We start from the raw sequence: 26,360 nt of genomic DNA on the forward strand, positions 1-26,360 counted from the left end.
TTAATGAAATTCAAAATTATTGCCTGGAGAAATATACTTCTATTGAGAAATCAGGAAATCTATATCGCTATCGCTACCTCTATATCTATCTATCGATCGACTGACTGACCGACTGACCTACCGTGTTTGACCCCCAAAATAAGCGCTTGGCCTTATTTTCGGGGAGGTCTTATTATTTTTGAGGTGCGGGAGGTGGTGAATGTGATCACTTCATGGCTGCAATATTTGTTGCAATATTTTTGGGGAAGGCTTATTTTTGGGGGAGGGCTTATTTTAGCACATGCTAAAATAAACAGGGTATATTTATCTATCTGTCTGTCTGTCTGTCTGTCTATCTATCTATCTATCTATCTATCTATCTATCTATCTATCTATCTATCTATCTATCTATCTATCTACACATGCGTGTGCGCGCGCACACACACACACACACACACACACACACACCATATCATCTTTATACTGGCTAAATGTGCTAAAAATAACTATTGCATACATTTCAAACCCTTTATTTTCATATTTGTTTTATTTATTACATTTATATGTCTCCATTCACACTGATAAGGGGACTTCCTTTGTTTTTTTTTTAATTCCTTTTGTTTCAGAAGATTTGGAAATTTTTACAATTGTCTCTGATATTCTTTGTTGCCTATTTTAAAGATATATGTGACTGCATTATAAAGTATGACTTTAGTTTTAAATTATTTTCCAGTAATTTTTAATAATACATTTTTCGGCTCCATTGCCATAACTCATTAACTTGACATTATTGGTGATTTATCTGCCATGATCCTGCAAAGATAGAATCAAGTCAATAATAAAGCCATCTAGTTTTTGATTCATGTCAGCTGGAGGATTTAAGTGGTCTTGCCAGTATATATATACTTATAGTATATGGAGTGATTTTTTTCTAAAGAAATGCCTATGGTTTCTTCATAGTATTAATATATTTTTCTCTTTTTAAACAAATTTCAGTTGTTATAGCTGGTGATGGTGTATTGAAGGTAGGAATATTTCAGTCTTTTTATAAAAATATTTGTTGTGCTGTTTTTTTTTTTTAAACCCTCTATTTTTTTTCTAGATTTGTGATTTTGGGGCTTCAAGATTTCATTCCCATACAACACACATGTCCCTGGTTGGTACTTTTCCTTGGATGGCTCCTGAAGTAATACAGAGTCTTCCAATATCAGAAACATGTGATACATATTCATATGGTGTGGTGAGTAAACATATTTCTGCCTATGCTTCTGAATGCATTATATATAAATCTGTCTTTAGACAACTGGATATAATTCATGTTCATGGTCCATATACATGTGAAGGCACAAAAACCCAAGTTCTATTTCTGAGGTACTCATTGGGTCTTATATATCTTCCACCCACCCACAATTTTTGGGATTTCATCGTTCTTTATTTTTGTGGTACAATTTTTAGCACAGAAAAAGCTATGGCCATATATCCATGCCAAAACGCTTACAGTCAGCAAACATCTGGAGAACATCTGCTACTTCCAAGATCCACGTCTTTGCCACAGAAGCCATGCCTTGTTTCTATAAAAACATTTTTACACCTGCTCATGAAGTTTATATGAATTAGTTAATTAATTAATTAATTAAAAGTCGGTGTTTAAAAGCAGTTAAGAAGAACTTGAGGTTTTCTGATTTGAAGGAGAACTACGGTAATGATGGCCTACTTACAGTCAGTCAAACCTGTCAATATCCATTTGGAAGAAAACTAAAGGAGGTTTGATGAGGTTAAACGCCAGGCAAGCATATCTAGAATTGCAGCTTGGATCCAGCTCAAGTTTTTTGGAAAAAGTTAACTTCAGATATTGGCTTATGGATAAAATAGTGATCACTGGTTAAAGCAGGCATGGCACACCTTTACCCTTGCCTGGATTGCAGTGAGTGAAGAGAAATTGTCTTGGTCCATATGTAAAACGTATAGTATAGCTAAAGTATACCTACGTATGAATAATGTTAAACATTTACAATCTTGTGGGTGGCATTATTAGCTGTCCAGGGCCACATGTATTGCAGGTGTATCGGACACACCTGGGTTAAAATGAAGGAGTTGAGTAACAGTTAATACGTTTCAGGCACATACACACAGTTTCAAAGCCTGCAATATCCCCTCCACTCCACCCCAGCTTAGTGTTCTGCATCTTAAATAGTGGAAAAAGCTTGAAACATTTAGGGAGAGAATGAAATTTGGAAATAATTGCATTTTGGCTCAGAGTTAAATGTTTATAGATAAATAATAATCTAATTAAGTTGTTCCCTTGCTACCCTCAATGGGACATAAATGAGCGAATTCCCAGTCCTTTGTGCGATCTCAAAATCTGTTTCTTCTAAAGCACAATTTTTAGATGGGGAGGGTAGATTCAGAGGGAATTTAGGAGGAGAAAGCCCTGTCAGACGTGTGTTTTTACTTCTGCACATTTTAAATTCTACTCTTGAAATCTGTTCAAGTAAAGTTAAGCACATTAGTATTGATTCTCCTCACTGTTGATTTCCTATCGAGATTCCCCCCCCCCCCCTGTAGGCTTTCAACTTCTAATCAAGCAGACTAACAATGTGCTCCAAAGATAATGAATCCATGAAAAATGTGGCACTTTTTGATTTAAAACAATCTCATCCGTAAATAAAAGTTTTGAATGGTCAAGTAACACAATCTAGAGCGCTAACAAATGGCTTTTGTGCTTGCACAGACATCTGCTTTTCATCATTTGAAACACAGCTGAAATTGTGATAACAAAGAGCAGAATCCTTTTCAAATGTAAACCACTAAGATGTTGAGAAATACTGTTCTGTTGGCAGAATCTGTAGCATTTCTTTTATTTATTATTTCTCTGCCAGAATGGATTGTATTCATTAAACTATTACATTGCTTACAATGTATAATGAAGCATTTTTGCTTCATTAGGTGATGTCCACCTAAAAGTCCAGGTTTTCTTGTTCAGGTTGAACTTGTACTTTGTTAAGAAGTCACAAAAACACGAGGAAAGGCGATTGTTGTACCCATTTATAATTTTCTGACCTTTACAAATTATTTCATGAAGCTGGAATAGAGAGTCTCAGGTTCCATATTCTTTTATTTGGAAGTAAGCCACAGTCTCCTGAAATAAATCAAGTTTTAAAAAGTAAACAGGCTTTTAGTCAGAATCTTATGTTATATGAAAATGACCCAAAACTGAATTCAGATTTAAGATTTATAATCTATCTAATTATAAGTATCTGTTGCCTCCTAAAATAATGTTTAATATAATCTAATTTACTGTTTTATTGTCCTAGACATGGAACTTTATAGTAGGAGGAAGATAACATAGTCTTTTAACTAACCTGAGAGTTATACAGCTCAAATGTAAGCCCAGTAAAATTTCCACCAACACATATATCTGTGCCAATGTCCTTTGGAGTTGGGCGACCAATAAATTTAAATAAATAAATACAATGTGTACAGCATATATTTACTATAGCAGGCTTCAAGTTCTGAAATAACAACCACCTGAAAATGTATCATGACACTGAGTAATAATGTACTTATGTCACCTTGGGTATGATGAAAATCTCTTTAACGTGGTGCCCTTTTTTAAAACTGAAGTGTTAGGTTTGTTGTTTAGTTGTGCAAAATGTCTATATTTCTTAATGAATTATAGTTAGCAGCTGTGATTGAGAGTGACAATAAGGTTTGGGATATTCCAGCTATGTTGGCCAAAATATTCTTGTGAACCATATAGATTTTTTAAAAAATGACTTAACTGTGGCTGAATTTGAAGCAAGTTCATAACTAATATCTATAGTTTTCTTTATTCAATCTGTCATAGCTGTCCCTTTTGGAAATCATTTAATCATCCTACTGCAATTGCATTCCCATTTATTATTTATGTAATTGTAAAACTGCTCCCTCCGTCCCATAACAGCAAAATAGGTAGCCGTGAGTTAGCTGTATAAAATCAAGATGGGATATATATCTAAATCTAAAAAATAAAAAAATAGTTACAACATGTAAACCCACTTGGTCAATCTGGACATTTTTCTATGTGTGTGACAGAAGAAAAAGGATAAAGCTAAGATGATGAAAAGAAAGGTTCTTCCTGGGCTTGGCCAGATAATCACAACAGAGAAGAATTTTTCTGTTTCCTTTTACTTCAGACAACAATTCTTTAAAACAGGATCCAGTAGTCCCTGTCTCCATTGTTACGTCCTGAGCATAACGGTTTTTTTAAGTAATAAACTTTTATAGTTTTATGACTTAATCAGGTCTATTTAATCCCTAAGGTGCTGTGGTACCGCCTGCGACTGAAAGCCTGCCTAAACATCTAGGATTCCCCCCTCCCCCATATGCAGTGGTGGGTTCCCACCGGTTTAAACCAGTTCGGCCGAACTGGTAGTGGTTTGGTGGCCTGGGTTGCTGGAACTGCAACCAGTTCGCCGGTCTCTTCTCCCATCTCCAGCATGTTTCTGCGCATGTGCAAAATGCCCTCTCTCAGCGAACCGATAGTAAAACGGTTAGGAACCCACCACTGCTCATATAAATGGACAACATCTGGCAATAAGTTATTAATTACCTTTTTAAAAAGGTAGTTGGCCCAACTAATCTCAAATGTGAACCACAAGTTAAGAATTTTAAATACTTAATGGAGAATATTGATCTCTGGAATTCTTAGCCAGATTGTTACTTTGTTAGAAAATATCAATAGGATATCGATCAATATCAAATAGAAAATATAAATATTTACTTCAGCTAAATAATGTGTTTTCCAACACAGATCAACAGAAATATGCCTTGTGAAGCCAAGAGAGGCAGTTACTTTTGTAAATATAACTGCTTGCCTGGAAAAAAGAGATTATTGCTCTTTTTGACATAACCAATTATATTATCCTTTGATATAACGGTGGAATATCATCCAAATTAAATTAGCTGAGATCATATTGTACTGTAAAGTAAATTTATATGTCTGTTATTTGGCTAAGTATGCAATATAATTAAGAATAAAATATTTGTAGAAAGTTGGTATTAACACTGAAATAGTTGAAAGATGGAAGCTATTTTGTTGCTTACATACCTGTTTGCTATAATAACTATTTTTTAAATTTTAGACTTAACTTTAGAAAGAACAAACCCAAAGTCTTTAGTTTAAAGTACAAGTCAGAGTACGTTCCAGAAACATTTACTAGTATTTGTAGTTGAAAACAAGAACTCTATTTCTTGACTGTCTCAACCATTGAATAGTGGAGGTACAAAATAATATTCACAAAATCCAGTCCCCGGCTCTCTATCAGTATTTGTTAAATAAAGGTTCATTATTAAAAATAAGAAATATTCAATGTCAAATTTGTGTAATTCTCTTAAGCACAAACATATATCCATGTTTTAGCTAATGGGCTTTGATTGCCTAGTAATTGGATACAGATCACAGTGCACCAAGGTTTAATAATATATTTAAAATACAAAATACAGTAATAAAATCATTTTTCTTTTTTTCCCCCTTCCAGGTTCTCTGGGAGATGCTAACAAGGGAAGTCCCCTTTAAAGGCTTGGAAGGATTACAAGTAGCTTGGCTTGTAGTGGAAAAAAATGAGGTAAGACTACGTTTCTACATTCAGGTACATAGATCAGAAAACAGTGTTGGGTTTTGCAAAAGACTTTTTCATCTTCCTCAAATTGAAAGTAAGTTCACGCGTATGGAAAGATTAGCAGTAGGAGCTAACACAAAGGGTCAAAGTGATGTTATTCCTCATGAATGGACCCTTTACATCTAATTGTTGCAGCTTCACGTCGTGATGCTGTAGATCAAAAATTATACAAGTACTGTACTAGCTTCTCAGTCTCAATTGTAAAACCTGGGGGTTTGTTCTTAGGGATGAAAGAAGCCATTGCGTCCAAGGTAGGAGAACAGTTTAACTCCATCTCCTGCATTTAGGACATCTTTATACTGGCCGGGAGTTGATCTATCTATAAGAGACCTTCAGCTACTTCAACTTAACTCTCCCAGCAGGAGTCACTATAATACAAGAAACTGCCACTTAGATGAGGATTTCAAAAATAAAAGAAGATAAAAATAGTTTAAAAAGAAGAAAATTACAGTTTTGCCACCCACGTTCCTCAGTCCATTGAAGATGAGCTTCTCAGTGGAACTGGTAAGGCTATGCCATAGTTGCAAGCCTCCTCCATGCCGTGTCTTTCCACTTCAAAAGGACTTCAGTGGCGTAAACACCCTTTGTACATGTCCCCAGTGTTACTTTTCTTCCGGCTACAAATTGGGGCTTTTAGATAGTTGAACATGGGAGTGCATATTTGAACACATGGTCTCTTTAGTATCAAAGACAGGAAGTGTCGTTTTAAAGAAGAAATAGCGTGGCGGCTTTATTGCATGCAGACAACATTTACGATTCCTCCTCTGTCTAAGTTGGCTGGAAGGTTGGGTACCATTATAAAATAACTTAGGCAATTTTTGTAGTATGACTTCTTGGTTTCTTTGTTTTTATTGCTAGCTCCCCTAATATATTGTTAAAGTCTTTACATACAATAGATTTAATTCTCATATTTAAAAAAACCAGGAAGGAATTAATATAAAACATGACGTTCTCACTTTTAAATATTCGTTCTGAAGTATAGAAGGCCTGTGATATCTGTGAATCAATGTGGAATAACCAATTTAGTTTGGATGTTCTGTCACTCACTCTAAATTTGTATCTGTGACTCTTACAAATTTAATCTTGAAATAATAAGATGTATCCAGTATCGTTCTTATTTTTTAAGCATGAGGAAAGTTTTATTTGATTTCATCAAAATAGCCTCATCCCATCCAATAGACAAGCATTAAGCAAGAAACTTCTCCATCTAGATCAACGCTCTGATCTTATAGTTGGATACAAGATTTTGGATGTAACAAATGTATAAATACTAGGTCAATTCTGCCACTTCACGTTAGTTTCCTTAAACTGGGTACAATCCAACCCAAATTAAACATATTGGTCATCAATACTTCGAAAAAGTCAAAAATATTAAGAGGAATAGCAGTGGCTATTCTGTGGCTAACTGAAGTGCTTATAGGTTCAGTAGAATAACACAGTAAATATAGAAATAGTATCATAGCAAAAAGTTATTATACTGTGTATGCTTTTTAAAAAATTGATTTCAGTTTTTCCTATTGCAAAAAACATGAAATATCTACAGTATATATTCTTTGTGACATTAAAATAAGCCCTAATAAAGTGGTTGACTGTCTGAGGCACTAGCCTCCCAGTGAATTGTCACTCTGCAAAGTATGTCTTCAATTCTAAGTAAGTTAGTCATGCTTTAGTTCCATTGAAATCAATGGGACTAAATTCACTATAATTAACTTGATTTTAATGGGCCTAAAACATGACATATGACATGACATATTGACTCCACCACCTCATAATTAATTGCATTGAATTTACACTGTAAGGAAAAACAGTGAATCTCCTATTTAGTCTTTGGGAGAATTCTATTCTTTGGAAACTTAGAGCAGATGTAACCTATAAGACACTTAAAGACAATGGAAGTGCACCCTTATTCCAAAAAAGTGCATAAAAATCTGAAAGATACGTAGGACTGTCTATAGAGACTTCTATTCTGTCAAAGACTTAGAGTCCAGATGAAATTCATAGTCAGAGATTTGAACAAAGAGTTTTGGTTCAATATATGTCCATTTAAATTATACTAGCTTTTAAATCAGAGAGCATTAAGTCTGCAGGTGCTACTCATATATAAGTCACATGGTATAGTACTGGGTAAGAGTTATTCCTGAGTAGAGAATTACATCTCCTATGCCATGCCCATATCTTTTATTATTGTTTCCTTGATAATCTCAGGTTCTTTATTAGAGAGATAAATTCTGTCAAAGGAAATTTTATTTAATATCAAATAAAATTAATATCACATTATTAAGACATGCCACTTTTATTAGAATATGACTGTCTTGAGGGTCTACCCCATGAATAACATTCTATTCAGCAAGTTATATGTGAGTAATGAGTTTAGTAACTCATTTTCCGTCCCTGGAACTGTGAGGGTGAGAGACAAATGCCATGGCTAGATTGTCAGGTGTATTTTTAGTGAAATGACCTACTTGAATATCAAGTGTCAATGCTGTTTTGTTTATGCCAAAAGATTTGACTTCTGATAGCATTTATAATATTCATGATTTAAGGATTTCTAATATTACATGTCTACTGTGTACATTTCTTCTTTCCTGTTTTCCATTTTCTTAGCATATCTTCTTGGTTTTGTTTTTTAAAATAACACCTGTTTGGAGAACAACAACTATAAGGTTTTGCAATTCCTAGTATGTATACAAATACAGTGATATATTTTATTTAACTTACTCTGTATGCTTCTTTGAAAAGTGTCATTTTAACCACTAAGCAGAGTTGTGAGAAACTCAGCTATAACTATTTTTTATAATTATATCCTTCTGTTAATCCACAGAATTAGCTGTAATTTTTCCTGTCTTCATCCTATAGATGAAGATATTAACAGTTATCTTTTTCTATCAGCAACAGCGATACCATTATTCTTCTTATCGTGGCATTTCCTTTATTATCAACAGCATAGTAACAAATATGCAGACATTCTAGTTATCAGAAAACTGTAATTAACGCACTAATATATTCCTGTTAAGCTTTAGTTTTAAGTAACAAGTTTTTGATTCTGATAGGGAGTTGGGGGGGTTATCTCCAATAAACAGATATTGTTGTTTTGTTATTTACCATCCATTTTTTGGTTAGTACTTGCCTTTTTTTCCATCACAGTCTTTCCTAATCTTGTACTCTGTTGGCCAGTATGAACTGGATTTTTATGACATTAATTCATCATTAAAATGTTAGAATGCTTTATGGTTAACTTGACATGATAATTACTATACATATTTAAATTGGAATGATTATTTTAAGTAGGATGTGGATCACAAGATCTCTTAACATCATTTAACACTTATTTTAAATAATTAATAGGGCTATGCATTCTTTGAAAATGATTCAGAGAAGCTCTTTAGGACTTGTGTAAGCATGGCATCTTACTAGTCTTCATTAAAGCAGGCTGCTGTTTTCAATCTTCTGTGGAAACCAGAAAAAAGATGCTGCTACTTTAAGGAGCTGACTCATTGTACTCTCAAAGTATCTGAATCTTTTTCAGGTTTATACGGAGGCATGAAAACCTGTAGGCTGTTATTTTGAATAGCAGAGACACACTTTAGCTTGTACAGTATAGTCCAAAGCGCACCATCTCATTTGTTTTCAAAACAGTGTAGAAAATAACCAATGAAGAAGTACATATAAGTATTGAATGTGCTCTAACAAAAGAAAGATGGCTTTAATGTGAATCAAAGTAAGCAAGAATATTTCAAGAGTGATTCAGAAATTTAGATTCTTTAAAACCTTGGGAAAATAGCTATACATACTTCATTCTATATTGGGTATGAAAACAAGAGAAATGAAATGTAATTTTAAAAGGTTTGTAGACATTACAGGGATATAGTTCTAAAAACCTTTCCCTCAAAAAGAAGTCATACAGTATTATTTTTCCCATAATGGTAATAGATTTAGGAAGATTTTTTCCTCTTAATATAACCGTAGAATCAAGTTTTTTAGAGTGCATCCATATTTTTGGCATTTCAAAACTGAGTGTCACAAAGACCGAAATTGCTGTTGTTTATTTATTCATTCAGTTTATATACCCCTTCTCATATCTTAAAAAAATACCTTGCATCAGTGGTGCAGTTAAACCTGACTATGTACATATGTCATTTCACACAAAACAGAAGAGTATACAATACAGCATGTGTAGTGTTTATCTTAGCAGCAGTGATCTTTTGATCTTATTGCTTCTCAACTTCTTGGGAAAATAATAGCTTGGTATACTGTCACCATCTCCTTTCAGGCGTTGGCATTTTGGTATGATGTCCTCTGCTCTGTTCTGTTTTTATGGCAAGCTCTGATCTATTTTTAGTTCTATTGCACTCTGGTAAAATACGAGGATCTTCACATTTTAGATCTTCTAAAATTTGAAAGTCTATGGATTGATGACAGGTTCTTCATTTATGTCACAGGTGTGAAACTTGCTGAATTATGTTGCCGTCACATGATGTTTTGTGATGTTTTGTGATGTTTTTCCCATTTGCGGAGCTGGAGTGGGCATGGGCTGTGCGTGATGCATCTGGCCCATGGGCTGCCAGTTTGACACCCTTGATTTATGTTCACTACTTTCTTCCTTCTATTTCAGAGACTGACCATTCCAAGCAGCTGTCCTGGAAGCTTTGCAGAATTGATGCTCCAATGTTGGGAAGCAGACCCAAAGGTATTTCTTTAGACTGATATACCATTGTATTAAGTTTACCATTAAGTTTATCAAGAGCTTTGGTGGTGCAGTGGTTAGAATGCAGTACTGCAGGCTAATTCACTGCTCACTGACAACAGTTCGATCCTGACTGGCTCAAGGTTGACTCAGTGTTCCATTGATAAAATGAGGACTCAGATTGTTGGGGGCAATATGCTGACTCTGTAAATTACTTAGAGAGGGCTGTAAAGCACTGCGAAGCAGTATATAAGTCTAAGTGCTATTGCTGTCATTGTTTACTGTTTTAATTGCACTGGCAGGAAATAGGCTGGTGCTGAACATTGGAGACTTAGAGACCCTTAGCTTATCTATGGTTTAAACAGGCTGGTTGTTGGCTTTTCTGATACAGAATTATTTAAGAAAGGAAGAAGAATGTAATAATTGTCAATTGATATCCTGTCTTCTTACTAATGAATGGAACTTCTTGAATATAATTTAGATTTTTTGTATTGTATTTATTTATTTATCACATCGGCTTAAGGCAGGGGTGTCAAACTGGTAGCCCGTGGGCTGGATGTATCGCGTGCAGGCCACGGCTACCCCAGCTCCATGAATGGGAAAAACATCAAAAAACCTCATGTGACGGCAGCGTGACATGGCGACTTTGACATCCGTGGCTTAAGGACTGCTCCATTTCTAAATATTTTGTAAAATACAGTGAATTAACATAGCTATCCAACATGAATGAAAATTAATGTTCGTTACTGTTGACAATCCCGTTGCCTATTTTTGTTCTATCACATATATGAAGTACTTACAAGGAAGTGGTTGGATTCCAACTCTGTCCAAAAACTGTGATCATGTGTTGTGCTACATTGGAGCGCAACAGACTTCAAAAAAGGTGTGGGCTAAAACATCCAATTATGACATTCATTCTTCATGTGCACAATATTGCACAAGAGTTGCCGTATATCATGAGCACAGTAATCCCCTTCAGTCCTTGAAGTGAAGAATGTGACATCATAAAATCATATAATGTAAAGGTCAGAAAGGATCTTGGAGTTCACTACATATATAATATAACTGCAGATAAAAGAAAGGATACCAAATTAGGACTTTTTGCAATCTCAGAAATTAATGGGCAATAGGTTGGGTTCCCTCCTGGATTAGTGTGTGTATAACTGAATCCAGAACTCTTAGCAGAATCAGTGATAGGCCAAGAAAAATTGAGAGTTGAATTTTTAGATGCTACTTTTATTTTGCATTAAAGAAACCTTTACATCATTCAGTATTTATTAGTATTAAAACACATTTTTATCAATTGACAAGTTTGAAGCTAGGATAATCCAGAATTTAACACCAATGAGATATATTCCATTTTGGTATTTCTTGCATCTATTGGTTTAGTTCAGAAGTGTGTATGAATTTGAGTGGTGCCAAACGTTACATCCAACATTGGGCCGGGCAATGACATTTTTGTGAAGGAAATTTTCAGAGTTCTTTAAAAGAATAATAATAATTTATTAAATTTGTATAACCCACATGCTTAACCTGTCCCGAAGTCTGAAAATTCGGACCCTACCAAATGCTGCTGGTTATCCTGAACTCTTATACTCCTGCTACATCCAGTACTTACCCATGTCTGATTGGAAGGAAAATATGATGCAGAATGAAGAAACAGACTTTTCAGTGTGTGCGTCTGCATTTAGATTATGTTTATACTATTCCTAAAAGCATTATACACTAAAGTAGTCTTCCACAATCTTTCTTCTCCTGTAAAACTTGACTGGCTAAAACCAGCTACATATAGGTCCTACTGCAAAGGTTTGGGTACAAAATATTGTGTATGAACCTGTCATAAAATGAACAGCACAGCAACTGTTTAGTTTTAAAAGTAGCTGGGTTATAATCCAATGCAGATGGACCAAAAGTGACAAGACAGAACACAAAAACAGAAAAAGAAATACCTTCTCTTAATAGGCAGTTCTTACAGAGAAGAACACTTGTCTCTTTTTGTTATATACACACATGCGTGCACACACACACACACATATTTGTTTTCGTAAATTTTCACAGGTGTAGTTATGCTGGTCTTGTTGTATTCAGGTCTTTTCCCGTGTAAGATTGAGATTGTCTTGGCAACGTTTTGGCGAGGTCCCACTCGCCATCTTCAGGCTGGTGCCTTCGGCTTCGTGCTTGTGCGACCAAAGCGTGATCGAAGCTACCGTCTTTCTATAAATATTGGTGGAGGTGTGTGGAGTGCTCGCTTTGTTGCTGTAAGCGGGTTGGTTGGCTGTGTTGTTACATCTTGATTAGTTGATGGAGTTGATGTATGCAGATTAGTCGGCTGTTTCATAACATCCTGTGTGGCTGAGGTACTAGCTGTGTGCCCATTAGTCTTTTGTGTTGTAATGACCTGGGTATTGGGCTGTGTGATGACATCCTGAGCTCTAGTGTATTGATATCCTGAGTCCTGTGCTGCAACATCCTGGGAGGTTGGCTGCATTGTAACATCCTGAGCCTTTGCGTTGTATCCTCCTGAGTTCTGTGATGTAATGTTCCGAGCAGATGGCTGTGATGTAACATCCCGGGCTTTGGTTTGGCTCCGGGTTTGTGGTCTGGCCATGTGTTCATGGCATGTGTCAGTTTGCTTTGTGTGAGGGTCGGAGGGGGGTGCAGCAGTTGGTGATGCCGCCATGGTTTGGCTTCTGGATGGTGGCTGCATTTCGTCTATGGGATGCAGTGGTGGGTTTCTACCGGATCGCACCGGATCGTGCGAACCGGTTGAAGAATGAACCCGGAAGTAATTTCCGGCCCCGCCCCCTTGGCGTTTTTTTTGCATCTGGGCTGACTCCCCGCCGCCACTGCTGTTCCTTGTCTTCTGGCCCGTTTCCCAACTGGCCTTTCCTCGCTTGGAGGGCTTTGGAGGGAAGCTTCTGCAGAAGCCCGGGTGAGTGACAACAAGTTCCCGCCGTTACGAAGTCTCGGAGGCTGTAATTTTCTGAGCTGTGCGCGCGCGCCTGTTTTCCACGGCGTGGAGCAGCAGCGAGGTTTGTGTGGCCGGCAATCACTCCAAATGCCATCCGGGAAGACGAGGAACGTGAGGGGGGACCGTTGACGGCCTCCGCAATCATCGCTCGCCTCGCAGAGCCTCGCTGCTGCTCCACGCCGTGGAAAACAGGCGCGCGCGCACAGCTCAGAAAATTACAGCCTCCGAGGCTCAGAACGCTTCGGAGGGAAGCTTCTGCAGAAGCCCGGGTGAGTGACAACAAGTTCCCGCCGTTACGAAGTCTCGGAGGCTGTAATTTTCTGAGCTGTGCGCGCGCGCCTGTTTTCCACGGCGTGGAGCAGCAACGAGGCGAGCGATGATTGCGGAGGCCGTCAACGGTCCCCCCTCACGTTCCTCGTCTTCCCGGATGGCATTTGGAGTGATTGCCGGCCACACAAACCTCGCTGCTGCTCCACGCCGTGGAAAAAAAGCGGGCGCGCACAGCTCAGAAAATTACAGCCTCCGAGGCTCAGAACGCTTCGGAGGGAAGCTTCTGCAGAAGCCCGGGTGAGTGACAACAAGTTCCCGCCGTTAAGAAGTCTCGGAGGCTGTAATTTTCTGAGCTGTGCGCGCGCGCCTGTTTTCCACGGCGTGGAGCAGCAACGAGGCGAGCGATGATTGCGGAGGCCGTCAACGGTCCCCCCTCACGTTCCTCGTCTTCCCGGATGGCATTTGGAGTGATTGCCGGCCACACAAACCTCGCTGCTGCTCCACGCCGTGGAAAAAAAGCGGGCGCACACAGCTCAGAAAATTACAGCCTCCGAGGCTCAGAACGCTTCGGAGGGAAGCTTCTGCAGAAGCCCGGGTGAGTGACAACAAGTTCCCGCCGTTACGAAGTCTCGGAGGCTGTAATTTTCTGAGCTGTGCGCGCGCGCCTGTTTTCCACGGCGTGGAGCAGCAACGAGGCGAGCGATGATTGCGGAGGCCGTCAACGGTCCCCCCTCACGTTCCTCGTCTTCCCGGATGGCATTTGGAGTGATTGCCGGCCACACAAACCTCGCTGCTGCTCCACGCCGTGGAAAAAAAGCGGGCGCGCACAGCTCAGAAAATTACAGCCTCCGAGGCTTCGTAACGGTGGGAACTTGTTGTCACTCGCCCGGGCTTATGCAGAAGCTTCCCTCCAAAGCCCTCCAAGCGAGGAAAGGCCAGTTGGAAAAGGGGCTTTGCTCCTGCTCCGGGCTGGAGGCTTCCCTCCGAAGTCTTAGGATGTTCTGAGGAGCCCCCCAAGGAAAAACGCCGCTGCCAGGTAGTTAAAAGTACCTCTCTGATTCTGTCAGACTCTGTCAGTCTCTCTCTGATTCCCTCTCTCACTCCCTCTCTGTTCCTCTCTCTCTCTGTCTGTCTGTCTCACTCACACACACACACTGTGGTCACCTTGTTGAGTGTTCCAATCACATTTGAAACACTCAACAACTGGCTTGCATTTATGGTATTTTGCAGCATTCTGCAGTCATAGGACCAAAATATATGGTTAAAAGCATATATTTTGGTCCTATGACTGCAGAATGCTGCAAAATACCATAAATGCAAGCCAGTTGTTGAGTGTTTCAAATGTGATTGGAACACTCAACAAGGTGACCACAGTGTGTGTGTGTGAGTGAGACAGACAGACAGACAGAGAGAGGGAGTGAGGGAGGGAATCAGAGAGACTGACAGACACACACACACACACACACACACAGAGACAGAGAGGGGGAGGGAGGGAGAGAAAGATAGAGAGACACACACAGAGTGAGTGATTAAGTGAATGAGTGAGAGACAGACACACCCACATACACAGAGTGACAGAGAGAGAGGAAGGGAGGGGAGAGAGACAGAGGGAGAGACAGAGACAGACACACACACACACACACACAGAGTGAGTGAGAGACAGACAGACACACACACACAGAGTGACAGAGATGGGGGAAGGAGGAGAGAGAGACAGAGATACAGAGAGAGAGACAGACAGATAGACACCCAGAGAAAATGACAGAGGGAGACAGAGAGGGAGAGAGGGAGAGAGAGAGAAAGAGCCAGAGAGAGAGAGAAAAAGAAAAAGAAAAAAAGAAAGTGGGAGAGAGAGATGAAAGAAAGAAAGAAAAAGAACTTATGACCACAATTGAGCCCAAAATTTTGGTTGCTAAGCAAGAGCATCGTTAAGTGAGTTTCACCACATTTTCCAAGTTAGCCATGCCCACCTGGTCACATGACTGCCAAGCCACTCCCACCAGGTCACATGGCCGGCAAGCCACTCCCACAAAGGAGGCCACACCCACAGAGTAGGTTCCAAAAAAATTTGAAACCCACCACTGATGGGATGGGTTTGGGTTTGAGTCTGGTGAGGGTGATTGGTGGTGGCATCCTGTGTTGTTCTGGGTCCGGTGTCGGTTTTTGTGATTGGGACTCGTTTGTTGACTAGGGCTAGTTTCCAGATGTCTGGTAGGCGGGAGGTATTATTGTCACGTTTATTCATGTTGTGGGTGGGTTTCTCTATTTCGATGGCTTCCATAATTATTCTCTTGTAGAAGTGTTCGGTTTTGGAGATTAATTTGGTTCCTTCACAATCAATTTCATGTCCTGTTGCTTTAAGGTGCTGGAAAAGGGAGGAAGTTTTTTCTTCTTTTCTGTCTGCAATGCGTGCATTTATTCTCCTATTAGTTTGTCCAATGTATGTGGCAGGGCAGATTTTGCATGGTATTTCATAGACTCCTTGGTTTTCTAGCTGGATCTTCTCTTTGGGGTTTCTTAATATGTTGGCTATTTTTTGGTTAGTGCCGGAGGCTGTCTTGATTTGTGTTTGTGGAGAATTTGCTGATTTTATCTGTGGTGCCTTTGATGCAAGGGAGGGGGGTGATGCTGTTGTCCTGTTCTGTGTTTCGGTTCTTGGGGGGGGGGTGTCTCCTTTTGGATTAGGTTGGTAATTGCGTTTCTTTGGAATCTGTTGGAAATTAATACGTTTGTGAGAGTGTAATTCAGTTTTCAGGTGGTCTTTGTCGGCTAGGCGTTTGGTTCTGGACATGAGGGTCTTGGCTACGGAGTTGATCTGTGCAGGGTGGTGATGGGATTGTGCCTTTTAAGTAGCGGTTGGTATGTGTGTTTTTTCTGGTAGATGGTATGTCCTATGGAGCCATTGGGTTTTTTGTAGATTAGGACATCCAGAAAGGGAAGTTGGTTGTTAGCTTCTATTTCCATAGTAAATCGTATTTTGGGGTGTAGATTGTTGAGATGTGTGAGGAAGTTGTCCAGTTTTTCCTTCCCGTATGGCCAAATTACGAAAGTGTCATCTACATATCTAAGCCAGAGTTTGGGTTTGTGTTCAGATTTATCTAAGGCGTTGATTTCAAAATGTTCCATGTATAGGTTTGCGATGACGGGTGAGAGGGGTGATCCCATAGGTACTCCTATCTGTTTGTATCTTTGTCCATTGTGGATCAAGTATGTGTTGGTTAGGCAGTGGTTGGTCAGATCTAGGATGTGCTTAGGGGTGTTGTATTTGTTTTGGATAACTGTCAAGGCTTCTTTAATAGGCACTTGGGTGAAGAGGGATATGACATTGAAGCTCATGAGTAGGTCGCTGGGTTGTAGGTTTTGTTTCTTTATTGTTTCTATGAAGTGGAGTGAGTTTTGTACGTGTGAGGTGATGGATTCTGTGTAGGGCTGAAGTTGCTTGGTAAGAAATTTGGCAAGATTCTGTAGAGCCTATGGAGCTGACTATGGGTCTGAATGATCTACAAAAAAAACCCCAATGGCTCCCTAGGACACACCATCTACCGGAAAAAAACACACACCAACTGCAAGAACCAAGACACAGAACAGGACAACGGCATCGCCTTCCTCCCTTACATCAAAGGCACCACAGATAAAATCAGCAAAATTCTCCACAAACACAATATAAAGACAGCCTTCAGCACTGACCAAAAAATAGCCAACATCTTAAGAAACCCCAAAGACAAGATCCAGCTAGAAAACCAAGGAGTCTACGAAATACCATGCAAAATCTGCCCTCCCACATACATTGGACAAACTAATAGGAGAATAAATGCACGCATCGCAGAACTCAAGAACGCAGTCAGAAAAGAAGAAAAAACTTCCTCCCTTTTCCAGCACCTTAAAGCAACAGGACATGAAATTGATTTTGAAGGAACCAAATTAATCTCCAAAACTGAACACTTCAACAAGAGAATAATTATGGAAGCCATCGAAATAGAGAAACATACCCACAACATGAATAAACGTGACGATACCTCCCACCTACTAGACATCTGGAAACCAGCCCTAGTCAATAAACGAACCCCACCCACCACCCAGGTCGTTACAACACAAAAGAACAACAGACACACAGCTAGCACCTCAGCCACACAGGATGATATGAAACAGCCGACCAATCTACAAACATCAACTCCATCTACCAATCAGGATGCAACTACACAGCCAATCAACCCACTTACAGCAACAAAGCCAGCACTCCACTTCCCCCCACCAAGATTTATAGAAAGATGGCAGCTCCAACCACGCTTTACTCGCACAAGCACAGAGCCGAAAACACCAGCCTGAAGATGGCGAGTGGGACCTCGCCGAAATGTTGCCAAGACAATCTCAATCTTACACGGGAAAAAACCCGAATACAACAAGACCAGCATATATACATACACACACACACACACACACACACACACACACACACAATGTTGTTTGACATTTGAAATAAAGAAATTGTCTCTCTTTTATAATGTGAAAATCACTTGGATCTGTCTGGGAGAGACACCTCAGCATTGTTCCTAATTGTTTTTGTGCACCCAAATTAAAATGCACGTTTTAATTGCCGCATCTGTAATTTTAGCAGAAATGGTATAATTACAGACGTGATGCAGAGTGAGTGTGCCTCATCCCTTTATTATGTATCCACGTTTTGGTTTCCACCTTTTGTCTTAACCTTGTCTGGGGTCTGTCAAACAGACTCGTGGAGGCAATGCACTTTTGAGAAGCATTTTGCTAAGACTTTTTCAGTTTTCAACAATTATCCCACTTTTTGCACTCTAACAAAAGAAGCTTTAAATTCAGAAGAGAATGCGGGGAAATTATGACTGCTTTGTCTGAGTCCATTCAGATTGTCTTGGGCTGTGCATAGCCCCTTCTTCTTCTGCTTTGTCACTGGACTTCAGGATGACCTGACTTCCCATATTACAAAATTCTATTGAAAAAGTATAGAAAATTCATATATTAGCACTGTTATGTAATTTTTACGATTACACCAGATTCTCCCAGATTTTTAGAGGAGTTGATGTTGAGTGATATTTTACTATCAAACTGTAAGTGGAAATTTCATACACTTTTGGGAAATGTCTGTATACGTTGTGCTCGGTGTAGACCAAACATCTCACATTGCGGAAATAAAACATGGGCAATTATATCATGTTCAAAATGTCATGATGCTGTATGAAATAGGTAGGAGATGCCAAATCTTTCCAAATTTTATCATTTCATTGGGTTAAGACTCAGACAGTAGGAAAATTATCTTCCTCTCTTTCTTTTTTAATTGCAGGTTTCAATCTTCTTTATAAATATTTTTTCCTTTAATGACTTTTTTTTTAAAAAAAAAGCGTTTCACTTTTCCAGCTTGATCCAATATTTTTATTCTGGCCTCTGCACTAAAAAAAAAATACGGAGGAGTAATTATTAAGCAAACAGACACATAAACTACTTGTATGAGTGAATCAAAATTGCATTAAGGCAAAACAGGCTCAGAAGCCTGATGAAAGTTATTTTTTTTTATTTTCAGGAGACAAGTGATTTGCACAACCAATAGGTAATTTTATGTTTAAATATGACACTCTTCCTGCTAAACATAATCAGAACAATTTGTGACTTACACATCAAGTAATATGCCATCATAAAAGGTGCAATACCAATCATTATCAGTTTATAAAACACCAAAAGAGGGTTTCTAATGTTTTAAACCCATACTAAGTCCAAAACCAGAATGGCCAAAAACACTTTGTTAAAAACTGAATCATTAAAACTAGGAACTATATATGAAAAATTGCCAAAATAGTAATTTCTGGTAAAGGTTACCTCAAATGGAAATTACAAGAATATTTCATCAACTTTTCCACATGGGAAATTCCTACTTGTATGTAATAGTTGTTTTTCCATTATAAGATGCAGATGGAATTATAATTTACCTTTTGGGGCATAAATTCTGTGTATCCATCTTCCTGAATTGGATGTAGCTATGCAGTCAGAGCAAGCATTATTCTTTTTCCTCCTTGTTCCCCAAAATTAGAATTGCATTATTAGCTGCTTTAATGAATTGCTTTGTGTTTTAGTTTCTTTCCACCTCACGATGCCTTCACCAGTAGCCATTTAGCTTTGCAATTTATGGTTCAGGTTTAAAACTTAAAAAAAAACCCACAACATAAAATAATAGCAGATGTCTAATAAAAATATAGAAAAATTGTAAGGAAAACACTAGTTTATTTTGCTTATTTTAACAGAAAGGGAAAATTAATCTGCTTTCCACTTCACTAAGTGGGAATACAATAGATTGGGATGCTGCTATGCATTGAATAGAGCAGTGATGGTTAACCTTTTTGGCACTGAGTGCTGAAACTGGGGCGTATACCGGAGCGCTGGAACCCGGAAGAGAGCAGCTGGCTGGTACGCATGTACACACGGCCAACTGCTCTTCTCGGTTCCGTCGCACACATGCGCACTGGCCAGCTGCTCTCTTCCAGGTTCCGACACGCGCATGCACGGCTGCCAGCTGGTCTTCGAAGACCAGGTGGCCAGTACACATGCATGCGCTGGAACCCGGAACAGCAGCTGGGGGTGACGTGCATGCCCACAGAGAGATGCCATCACGGGAATAGAGAGTGCTCTCTTCTGAACCTCTTCCTGCTGTGGGGAATGAGCTTCTTAATTTATTTTGCATGATGGTTCTTTTATTTACCTGCTGACTCCAACATCAAAGTGAACTTGATTTTAAGAAAACTGTAATTTAAAAGAGCTATGGATTCAAGGAGATTTTAGGAGTTTATTGGTACTGCGGTTTCAGGGAGAGGCTTCAATCTTTCCTGATGCCTCCAGTAATATACCTAAATATAGCTGAAAAATTGGTTTCCTGTCCCTCTCAAAATAAGGTGTCTGGTGCTTTGAGTTGATAGTGAAAAGAAACCTGAGCCCTGGGCCTGTATGCTCTTTCATTTTGTACAGTTCTTACATAATTTTGTTTTATCAGAGTTAGGCTACTAAAAGTCTACTAGAAAATAAACACGACAGCAAAACAAGCATTAAATTCAATGGCTGAACATTGATGGAGGAGGATGCATTCCAATAGGGACCCAATAATGGAAGAATTTGAGTTGCTTGTAATATCATTTCAGCGATTCAGGAGGAAATCTTATCTATTGAATGTGTATTTAAAAGATTAAGGTTATAAAATCAAAGGGAACAGAACAAAAAAATTCAAGAAGTGCTAGCAACAAAGAAATTACCATTACCTCCAACCTTCCATTTTCATTCCCTAAGGCAGGTGCTTCTCAAACCTGGGGAAATGGCCTTAAATTTGGTAAAAGTGTTCCTCCTTTGGGTATCCATACCCAATCGTAACAGGAACATTTAAATCGACATATTTTGCCTGGACTGGGTGGAAAGGACTTTCTGATAAGCATTTTTGGGTAATGAAAGGAAACGTTTGGAAAGCCCTGTTATAGGACATTCTTTGTGCTGCACCTCCATTCTGTGGTGTTCTGGTCATGCTCCAGAGCAGTGTTTCTCAACTTTGTCCAAGATGGTTCCGCCCCAGGCGCCTGATGGAACCTGACAGGTTCCAGACGGAGCTCGGGCCATTTCCTGTAGCCCTGACCCACACCCGGTTGGAGGACCTAGTGGCTGCATGGAATAGTGCGGCCACTGGGGCCTTGGACCGGGTGGCGCCTTTGCGGCCTCTCTTGCGGCAGCGAACCACCCAGGCCCCTTGGTTTACCGAGGAGCTGAGGGTGATGAAGCGCCACAAGAGACGCCTAGAGAGCAGATGGAGATCATCACGCTCTGAATCTGACCGAACTCAGGTGAGAGCCCATTTACAGACTTACCTTGTGGCGTTAAGAGTGGCCAAGCGTCAGTATTGTGCCACTCTTATTGCGTCCGCAGATAACCGCCCTGCCGCCCTGTTTGGGGTGACCCGCTCCCCCCTCCAACAGAGGCTGCGGGAAGCCCCTCTGCAGGGCAGAGCAGAGGAATTTGGGGAATATCTGCAGGACAAAATCGCTCAGATTCGAAGCGAGTTGGTCCCTGCTAGTGGTCTGGAAGGGACGTCGGAGGCGGGTCGTGAGGTCCCATTCTGGGAGGAGTTTGACTCTGTTACTTCTGATGATATGGACAGGCTGCGTAGGCGACTGCGAGCCACCACATGTTTATTGGACCCGTGTCCCTCCTGGCTTGTACTGGCATCCTGGGAGGTCACACGAGGCTGGCTCCAGGAGTTAGTCAACGCTTCTTTGAGTGAAGGGTTCCTGCCGGCTGCCCTGAAAGAGGCGGTGGTGAGGCCCCTCCTCAAGAAGCCTTCCCTGGACCCAGCTTTGTTAGCCAACTACCGTCCCGTCTCCAACCTTTGCTTTCTGGCGAAGGTTGTAGAGAGTGTGGTGGCACAACAGTTTCCGTGCCACTTGGAGGAAACTGATTATCTGGACCCGCGCCAGTCCGGTTTCCGGCCCGGCCACAGCACGGAGACGGCATTGGTCGCGTTGGTGGATGATTTCTGGAGGGCCAGAGATGAGGGCTGCTCCTCCATCCTGGTCCTATTAGACCTCTCGGCGGCTTTCGATACCATCGACCATGGTATCTTATTGCATCGATTGGAGGGGTTGGGGGTGAGGGGCACCGTTTTGCGGTGGTTCTCCTCCTACCTCTCTGGCCGAGTGCAATTTGTATTGGCAGGGGGGCAGAGGTCGACCTCGAGGCCGCTCTCTTGTGGGGTGCCACAAGGGTCGGTCCTCTCGCCTCTCCTGTTCAATACATATATGGAGCCGCTGGGCGAGATCATTCATGGGTTTGGGGTAGATTACCATCTGTACGCGGATGACACCCAGCTGTACATCTCTACCCCAAACCACCCCAACGATGCTATCGAAGTGATGTCCAGGGTCTGGAAGCCGTACGGATCTGGATGGGAAGTAACAGACTCAAGCTCAACCCATCCAAGACTGAGTGGCTGTGGCTACCGGCGCCCCGGTTCAACCAGCTTACTCCATCACTGGCCATTGGGGGGGAACGTTTGGCCCCCGTGGATCGGGTACGCAATTTGGGCGTCCTTCTGGATAGTGGCCAGGGGGGCATTCTACCAGGTTCGCCTGGTGCACCAATTGCGTCCCCTATTGGACCGGAGCGCCCTTCGCACAGTCACTCATGCGCTTGTGACGTCCCGGCTAGACTACTGCAATGCTCTCTACATGGGGCTCCCCTTGAGATGCACCCGAAGGCTGCAGCTGGTTCAGAATGCGGCCGCGCGGACAGTCTCGGGAGTCTTTAGCTACTCCCACGTAACACCTCTCCTGCGCGGGCTACACTGGCTGCCTGTGGCTTTTCGGGTGCGTTTCAAGGTGTTGACCATCATCTTTAAGGCGCTCCATGGCACAGGACCTAGTTATTTGCGGGATCGTATCCTGCCCCATACATCCCTTCGGCCGATTCGCTCACACAGAGAGGGACTCCTCCGGGTGCCGTCCACTAGGCTGTGCCAGCGGCCGACGCCTAGGGGAAGGGCCTTCTCTGTGATGGGCCCGACCCTCTGGAATGACCTTCCCCCTGACAGAATGACTACGGACCTCCGCTCCTTCCGTCAGAAACTTAAAACCCACCTGTTTCAGCTAGCCGGCCTGGCCTAATTCCACGTTTCCCACCTCAGTTTCATTTTTAAATTTTTATGATTGGTTTTATGGTCTAAGTTTTTAATTTTTATAAATTTGTACAGGTGCTGTTTAATCTAATTTTAGTTATGTATACTATTGTTTGTATGGTTTTTTAAATGTATACCTGTACACCGCCCCGAGTCCCTTCGGGGAGAGGGGGCGGTCTAGAAATCTAATAAATTATTATTATTAAATTATTTGGTAACTTTAAGATGGCTGGAATTCAAGCCTCAGAATTCCCTAGTCCAGCACAGTGGCTGGAGAATTCTGGGAGTTGAAGTCCATCCATTTTGCCCAGGTTGAGAAACACAGCTTCAGAAGGATTGTACTGGCATTTTTCTGCTTAATAGATTTCCTGGCTCAAGAAAAAGAGCAGGATACAGAGAGTGGTAAGGACAGCCGAGAAGATTATAGGAAGCTTGCTTCCTGTCATTCAGGATACTGCTTATAAGCACTATGTGTTTAGAACTGGAAGCCTTGTTAGAGACCCCACACACCCACTTCATGGTCTGTTTCTATTGCTCCCCTCTGGGAGGAGGTTTTGATGTATCTCTAGCAGGACTACCAGATTCTGTAACAGCTTTGTTCCTTATGCCATCAGTCTTGTAAACTCTCAGAATTCTTTCCCCCCTGCCATGTATATGTGTACATTCGAACTAGACTGTGATGTTTCTCTGTCTCATATATATGTGTGTGCTTGTGAGTATATGCATCATGGTTATACTTTGAAAGCTGAATGGAATGAAATTTCCTTTTAATATATGCTGATTAATGTATGTTTAAAGTGATAGTAAAGTCGTATTCCTATTCCTGTTCTGTTCTGCCCCGCCCTGCCCTGCCCCGCCCTACCCTATTTTATTAGCAGGATAATCACTGGAAAAACATGAGATGATAACCAAGTAATAACTACATTATGTGAACCTAGCAGTGTCAAGGATTGGTCAAGTCATTCAGGCTTCCTTACAAATATCTTCAGATAGCAACAACTGCAAAGCCAGCATAATGGGGGAGGGGAGCAACTCCTAAAGCCAACTACCTATATCAGGGGTGTCCAAACTTGGGAACTTTAAGACTTGTGGACTTCAACTCCCAGAACTCCCAGAATTATTGAAGTCCACAAGTCTTAAAGTTCCCAAGTTTGGACACCCCTGACCTATATAGACTAGAACTAGCATTTGGAACTGAGCATAAAGCCAATACCGAACCTTGGAATGGACATAAAGACTAATCTGTGAATTCCAGGGAGGCAAGTAAATAAAAATATCTATATAATCACTTTTATGGGGTATAGGAAATTAAAAAAAAACTTTTAATGCTTTCCTCCCTTCTCTTCAAATTATGGTCAACCTTGATTCAGGAGCATTGTTTCCCATAACAGGGTTGTATAATTTTCATTGAGGGCTACAGGTCCAACTTATAGCCCTTGTGGAATGGTGATTACAGACCCTGGGCCAGCAGCCTGGACAGCAGTCAAGTAGTCTTTGTCCAAGAAGATGTTCCACACCCATACAATGGAATCCCTAGACAGGGGAAAGGTCACACTGCTTTGATGTGGAAAATAGGGGGAAAGGTGTCATAAATGAGGAACAGGGTACAATTTCCTACCATACATCCATGCAAATTGCAGGAGACCCTAGAGGAGACAATGGAAGACAGAGGAGTCTGGCATGCTGTGGTCCATGGGCTTAGGAAGAATCAGAATCAACTTAGTGACTGAACAGCAACAGCAATCCTAGACACCCTGATCCAAGATATCCTTCTGTTTATATTTGCGTTGCATCCCTGGCTAGGAAAACACAACATTGTCTACAGACCCATTTCCTGCATGTGCGGTGCAACCATGCTAAGATCAGTAAGTTCAAGAAGGTATGCAGTATATTTCTACTGCACATCTGCCTGAAAGATTACAAACCTTCCAGAGCCATCACTGAGAACAGGAAACAAAGATAGATTTGCGATTCTACCCAGTTGATAAAAATTACAAAGTGGATTAAAGATACTGTAACTCTTTTATTGTATTATTTTACATGACTAATCTGGAGGTCCATTCAGGTCAACATCTTGTTACATTACAATTTTAAGATATTTTTCTATTGAAATTTAAAAGCAGCAAGTTCTGCATTTATAGCTATAATAATTTACAGCTCTGTGTTGTTTACCTAATAATTATCTAGTCAGCATCCCAGTATGAGTTCCATTGCAGTTTCAGACTTGCTGCTTTCATTGGAAAATGTTATTAATTCTGCAAGTGGTGTAATATTAAAATGTAGCTTTACAGAATGTATGTGTGTGATAATGCGCATAATGATATACGCATTGCTTTGGTGTGTCTTCAGAAGAGACCTTCTTTCAAGCAGATCATTTCAATTTTGGACTCCATGTCAAATGATAGCAACCTTCCAGACCAATGCAATTCATTCCTGCATAACAAGGCAGAATGGCGGTGAGTCCTCGTAATTCCCACCCATAATTATGACATTACCTGTGGGGAGAAATGAAGTATTTTCCCAGAAAAATACATGGCCAAAATTAGACATCCAGTGTTTGAATTTTCAAAATTGTGCAACCCCCACCCACGGCCATCATTGTTTCACTGTCAGGTGGGAAAAATTGTGTTTCCCACCCAATTGTGCTCCATGTTGGTACTTTTTTCTGCATAATGATGATCAGAAACAAGTTTGCAAATTGTGTTTGCTATATTTAGAAGCAGTGAGTTGGTTTAAATAAGATGTACAGCAAAATGGCCAAATCAGCCCCCCGCCCCCCAATTAAATTTGTAAGCATTAGGAACGAGAGTAAGGGATAGCAAACAGCTATGAATCAAAGGACCAGGACTAAGTTGCAAAATTTGGGAAGAAAATGTTCTTATCCATAATTTATTAGTCATCCAGAGCCAGAAAAGCAGGGTAATCAGCATGGAGCAAACAGATGTAATATTTGCCATCTTAAAATTTTGCAGTCATTATTTGGTCATTTTCATAGATACGTTATTGCAAAACTGTCCTCTGTTTTTCACTGATCTTTGAAAAGTTCCCCAGAGAATTGTCTAGGCTGGATTTATGAAGCAGTGTGTATCCTGGTTTTTGGTATCTCTTGTTCTTGTTGTTCTTTCCCAG

The 26,360-nt window shown here is 40.5% G+C and overlaps 1 protein-coding gene across 4 annotated transcripts in view; it reads left to right on the plus strand.

The window, feature by feature from the left end:
- The window catches only part of MAP3K20 (mitogen-activated protein kinase kinase kinase 20), a 125,255-nt gene that overhangs the window by 47,504 nt on the left and 51,391 nt on the right, over positions 1-26,360 (plus strand). For all 4 annotated transcript variants that reach the window (XM_081936301.1, XM_081936303.1, XM_081936302.1 and 1 more), the window contains exons 6-10: positions 976-1,004; positions 1,082-1,219; positions 5,499-5,585; positions 10,252-10,326; positions 25,581-25,687. In XM_081936301.1, coding sequence (XP_081792427.1) covers positions 976-1,004; positions 1,082-1,219; positions 5,499-5,585; positions 10,252-10,326; positions 25,581-25,687 — 436 coding nt within the window. The remainder of the gene's footprint in view (positions 1-975; positions 1,005-1,081; positions 1,220-5,498; positions 5,586-10,251; positions 10,327-25,580; positions 25,688-26,360) is intronic.

This window comes from Natrix helvetica, assembly GCF_964273705.1.
Source record: "Natrix helvetica genome assembly, chromosome: 1".
In the NCBI taxonomy this organism is placed as follows: Eukaryota; Metazoa; Chordata; class Lepidosauria; order Squamata; family Natricidae; genus Natrix; species Natrix helvetica.